Below are 4796 nucleotides of genomic sequence, written 5' to 3' on the forward strand. Positions count from 1 at the left end.
AAAAAAAAAAAAAAAAAAAAAAGAGTAAAATTTAGAAAATCATACTGGACATCCAAACGATAATTAACTACTTACGTATGTTCACTCATTACCATTGCTGTTACCAGAAAGTGGGTCTTGTCCCAGACCCCAAGAGCGGATTCTTAGATCTCACTTTTTTGGTAAAGAATTCACGGCAAGTTGCAGAGTATAGCAAAGTAAAGACAGTTTGTTAGAAACTGTTACAGAGTAAGGTATCTTCAGCAAGCAAGAGGAATGCCCCTACTTTTTCAATTTTATTTGTCTATTTTGATACCACATCTTATTCTGTCATCCAGGCTGGAGTACAGTGTCACTATCATGGCTTGCTGTAGTCTGAGCCTCCCAGGCTCAATCGATCCTCCACTTCAGCCTCCCAAGTAGCTGAGCTACAGGTGCATACCACCACACCTGGCTAATCTTTTGTAAAGACAGGGTTTTTCTATGTTGGCCAGGCTGGTCTTGAACTCCTGGACTAAAAAGATCCATCTATCTTAGCCTCCCAAAGTGCTGGGATTACAGGCATGAGTCACCATGCTTGACCAAGAATGCCCCTCCCTTAAACATAGTGCTTGCTTATATAGGTTATTAAGAAGAGGATACGTCATTACAAAGACTTTTGATCAGCTTGTGACAGGTTACTAGTATTGTTATTTTCCTATGTTACTACTGATTTCCGCAAGAAATTACAAGTGTACTACTATCTTTAAAGCAAAGCCTATTCTTAAACTAAGAATGCTTTTTGTTCTTGAAATACTGGGGCATTTCTGTAAGTTCTGGGTCTTTATTTGGTAAGTTAGCATCATTAACTCATCCCATCAACCATAAATATCTGTGATCAACAGTGCCCACCCCCTGGGAAGGGCCACCCAGCAGGATTGGGTTTACCCAGCGTTTATTCAAGATGGGGTCACTCTGGTTAGGATATCTCCGACACTATTAACCTATCTCAGTGTCTTTCCCTCTCTCACTGCACAATCTTAGATAATTTGTTAATTATCAATCTCATAAACGAAACAAAGCTGACCAAGGTAAATGGCTAGCCTGGATGTTCCCAAGGATGTATTGCAGGTGCCAGGAAGGACTGTGGACCCAGTGTCCACTCTCCCAGTGGATGATCATAAACAATTTTCACCATGGTACTGAGAGCCAGAAGGGCGGAAGGGAGCCATATGATCAAAATAATCTTTCCTAGGCTGGGAATGGTGGCTCACACCTGTAATCCCAGCATTTTGGGAGGCCAAGGCAGGTGGGTCATTTGAGGCCAGGAGTTCAACACCAGCCTGACCAACATGGCGAAACCCTTTCCCTACTAAAAGTACAAAAATTATCCAGGCATGGTGGCTCGTGCCTGTAATCCTAGCTACTTGGGAGGATAAGACCTGAGAATCGCTTGAACCTGGGAGGTGGAGGTTGCAGTGAGCCAAGATTGTGCCGCTGCACTCCAGCCTGGGTGACAGAGTGAGACTCTGCCTCAAAAATAATAGTAATCATCATCATCATCGTCTTTCCTACAGGTAAAATATTTTCTTTTCTATTCTTTTTTCTTGAGATGGAGTCTTGCTCTCTCGGGCAGGTTGGAGGGCAATGGTGTGATCTCAGCACACTACAACCTTGCCTCCCAGGTTCAAGTGATTCTCCTGCCTCAAGTCTCCCAAGCAGATGAGATTACAGGTGCCCACCACCATGCCTGGCTAATTTTTGTATTTTTAGTAGAGACGGGTTTTATCATGTTGGCTAGGCTGGTCTCGAACTCCTGACCTTGAGATCTGCTCATTTCAGCCTCCCAAAGTGCTGGGATTACAGGTGTGAGCCACCACGCCTGGCTGGCAATATTTTCAAGCTGAAGGCATAGAAGTACTGGCTAGTCATATGTATAGATCATCAAAGAATGAGGATGAGCTTCTAGAAGCAAATTCTGGCAGGTGAGCTTACCTGCTGCTGCCTGGGAGCTTTTTGGTTGTCCTTTTTATTATTATTATTTAATTTTCTGTCCTGAGTAGCTGGGGCTACAGGTGCACACCACTACACCTGGCTAATTTATTTTTATTTATTTTTTTAGTACAGACAGGGTCTTGCCCAGGCTGACCTCAAACTCCTGAGCTCAAGTGATCCTCCAGCCTGAGCCTCTCAAAGTGCTGAGATTACAGGTGTGAGGCACCATGCCTGGCTGAGATTTCATCAAGCTACTTAGAACATCGTACAACTTAAAATTTATGAATTGTTTCTTTCTGGAATTTTCCATTTAATATTTTTGGACCCTGGTTGACCAAGGGTTACTGAAACCTCAGAAAGCAAAACTGTGGATAAGAGAGGATTACTATACTGCCATTAAATTGCATTTTTAGAATAATCTCAAAAATTGTATCCAAGTAATATGTATATTCAATTAAAATTTAATGCCTTCAATGTTTTATAAGTAATTCAAATAACAGAGTGTTAACAATCTTCTAAGAATATTAGCTACAATCCCAATCACTGTTTTTCAAAAAGACGTCAGTCCTGCTCCTGAAATTTCTCTCCAACAGGGCTTCTCCTCCCATTCCCGCTGCCCCAACCCAGCCAGACCCTTACCTCGCACTGCTCCGGGATGCCAGCCTGTGATCTGAAGGTTTCCTGGTGTCTGGGCCTCCATGCAGCTGTCAGTGTGTTCTTTCGGAAAAGCAACTCTGTCCATGCCATTCTCTGAGCAATCCGCTTTACTGGGTTGTCCTGTAGCCTTCAGGATAAAGTATAAATTCCTAAGCATGACACCTCAGATGAAGCCTTTTCCAGCCCATCCCCTTCTTCTCAGATTACCACCTGCCCCTTTGACTCTGCCCTTTGGTCATCAGCCACCACCAGCTGCTCTCTCCAGCAAGCCTCCCCAGCTCTCCAAGCCTACGTGGACAGCCCTTCCTCCCATTCCTCAGCCTACAAAATCCGATTTGCCCTTCAGCCTCCAATGTTAGTTCACCAAAATCTTCCCTTTGAATTACAAATGCAGCTGGTTGCGAACTCCTCCAAGAGACCACATCTCTATTACAGCATCTTTTATTTAGGGGTTGATTTTTTTTTTTTTTTTGCATTTCTATATTTCCTAAGAGAATATGAATTTCTAGAATCCTAGGAATTCTCATCTAATTTTTATTTCCAATATCTAGCACCATGCAAAGCAAAAAATAGGTACCCAATAACTGCTTTTGGAATGAATGAATGAATAAATCAATGAATGGTGACATGTAGCTGCCAGAGCACTTTCTGCAAAGCAAATCTGACCTTGCTGCTGCGCTCCTTCCTGGGTGATGAGGTAACATTGGAAGCTATTAACAGATAAGAAAGAGAGGGGGAAAAAAAGGAGGGGAGAGATCTCTGGGGTTCTGACAAATTATTTATTTTCACTGAGTTTCTGTTTCCTCATTTGTAAAACAAAAGTGCTGCCCGGGTGAGCTTTGAAGGCATTTTCCAGTTCTCAAATTCCAGCCTGCTTGGCTCCAGAACAACTTTCCTAGAGTCTCTGGCGGCTATAACACAAGTCTTAGCACCATCTAGTGATAAACAGGCACACAGCGGGGAGGGAAAGCCGGGGAGTGGGGAGGGCGGATAAAAGAAGGAAACGCCAATCTTAATTATATTATGAGCCACCAAGGAATTAGGTCAAACCTGCAAATACGAAGTTAAACCAAGAGGCCTAACTTCATCCTGGGGATGGAATGACTAACTAGCTTCAGAACATGGATGAAGTAGACAATTATAGAATGTCTGAGACATGGAAAAGGCCATAAAACAATTCCTGTGTACTCTGGCCCTCTTGTTCTTTTATCAATTTACTGCTTGTTACTGTAACTAAATATTTTTCTTGGGAGGACATGTGCTTTTGAAGGACCTATGGCATGGGACTCTAATAATTCAATAAATCACAAACTAAGTATTTATTAAGAGTATATATGTATTTTTCAAGTTTCTTTTTTACTTTTGAGACAGGGTCTTGTTCTGTTGCCTAGGCTGGAGTGCTGTGGCACGATGATGGCTCACTGCAATCTTGAACTCCTGGGTTCAAGCATTCCTTCCACCTCAGCCTCCTGAGTAGCAAGGACTACAGGGATGTACCACCATGCCAGCTAATTTTAAAATTTTCAGCCTGGCACAGTGGCTCAGGCCTGTAATCCCAGAACTCTGGGAAACCAAGGTGGGTGGATTGTGAGGTCAGGAGTTCGAGACCAGCCTGGCCAGCATGGTGAAACCCCATCTCTACTAAAAATACAAAAATTACCCAGGTTTGGTGGCACACACTGTAATCTCAGTTACTCAGGAGGCTGAGATAGGAGAATCTCTTGACTCCGGGAGATGGAGGTTGCAGTGAGCCAAGATCATACCACTACACTCCAGCCTGGGTGACCGAGTGAGGCTCCATCTCAAAAAAAATTTTTCAGTAGAGATTCAGGGAGGGGGGTTTCACTACACAGGCTTGTCTTGAACTCCTGGGCTCAAGCAGTCCTCCCACCTGGCTCCCAAAGTGCTTGGATTACAGGTGTGAGCCCCCGAGCCTGACCTCTATACCCTTATTGGAGTGTAATAAGACTAAAATATGACTAATTAACACTATAGGAAATATTAAGGATAATTCTGAAAAAAGCAGCAAAACGGTAACAAAATACTAGTGTCGACGTTCATTTTTTTAAAACCTACTGACCTACAAATTCTTATTAATCTAATATTTGTTTCCTAAATGACTTTCTAGTTGTCAAAAAACAAGAATCAACAAATCAACTGAACAAATGACAAAAGATAAACAATTG

General features: G+C 42.7%; 1 protein-coding gene across 4 annotated transcripts in view; it reads right to left on the reverse strand.

Moving 5' to 3' along the window:
- KIFC3 (kinesin family member C3) overlaps positions 1-2898 on the reverse strand; it is a 104236-nt gene extending 101338 nt beyond the window's left edge. For all 4 annotated transcript variants that reach the window (XM_032284021.1, XM_032284016.1, XM_032284017.1 and 1 more), the window contains exon 1: positions 2593-2898. In XM_032284021.1, the coding sequence (XP_032139912.1) occupies positions 2593-2700 (108 nt within the window). In that variant the 5' untranslated portion in view covers positions 2701-2898. The remainder of the gene's footprint in view (positions 1-2592) is intronic.
- Positions 2899-4796: the final 1898 nt, after the last annotated feature.

The sequence above is a fragment of the Sapajus apella genome, unplaced genomic scaffold (genome assembly GCF_009761245.1).
Source record: "Sapajus apella isolate SASKATOON/1434 unplaced genomic scaffold, GSC_monkey_1.0 scaffold15, whole genome shotgun sequence".
Classification (NCBI taxonomy): domain Eukaryota; kingdom Metazoa; phylum Chordata; class Mammalia; order Primates; family Cebidae; genus Sapajus; species Sapajus apella.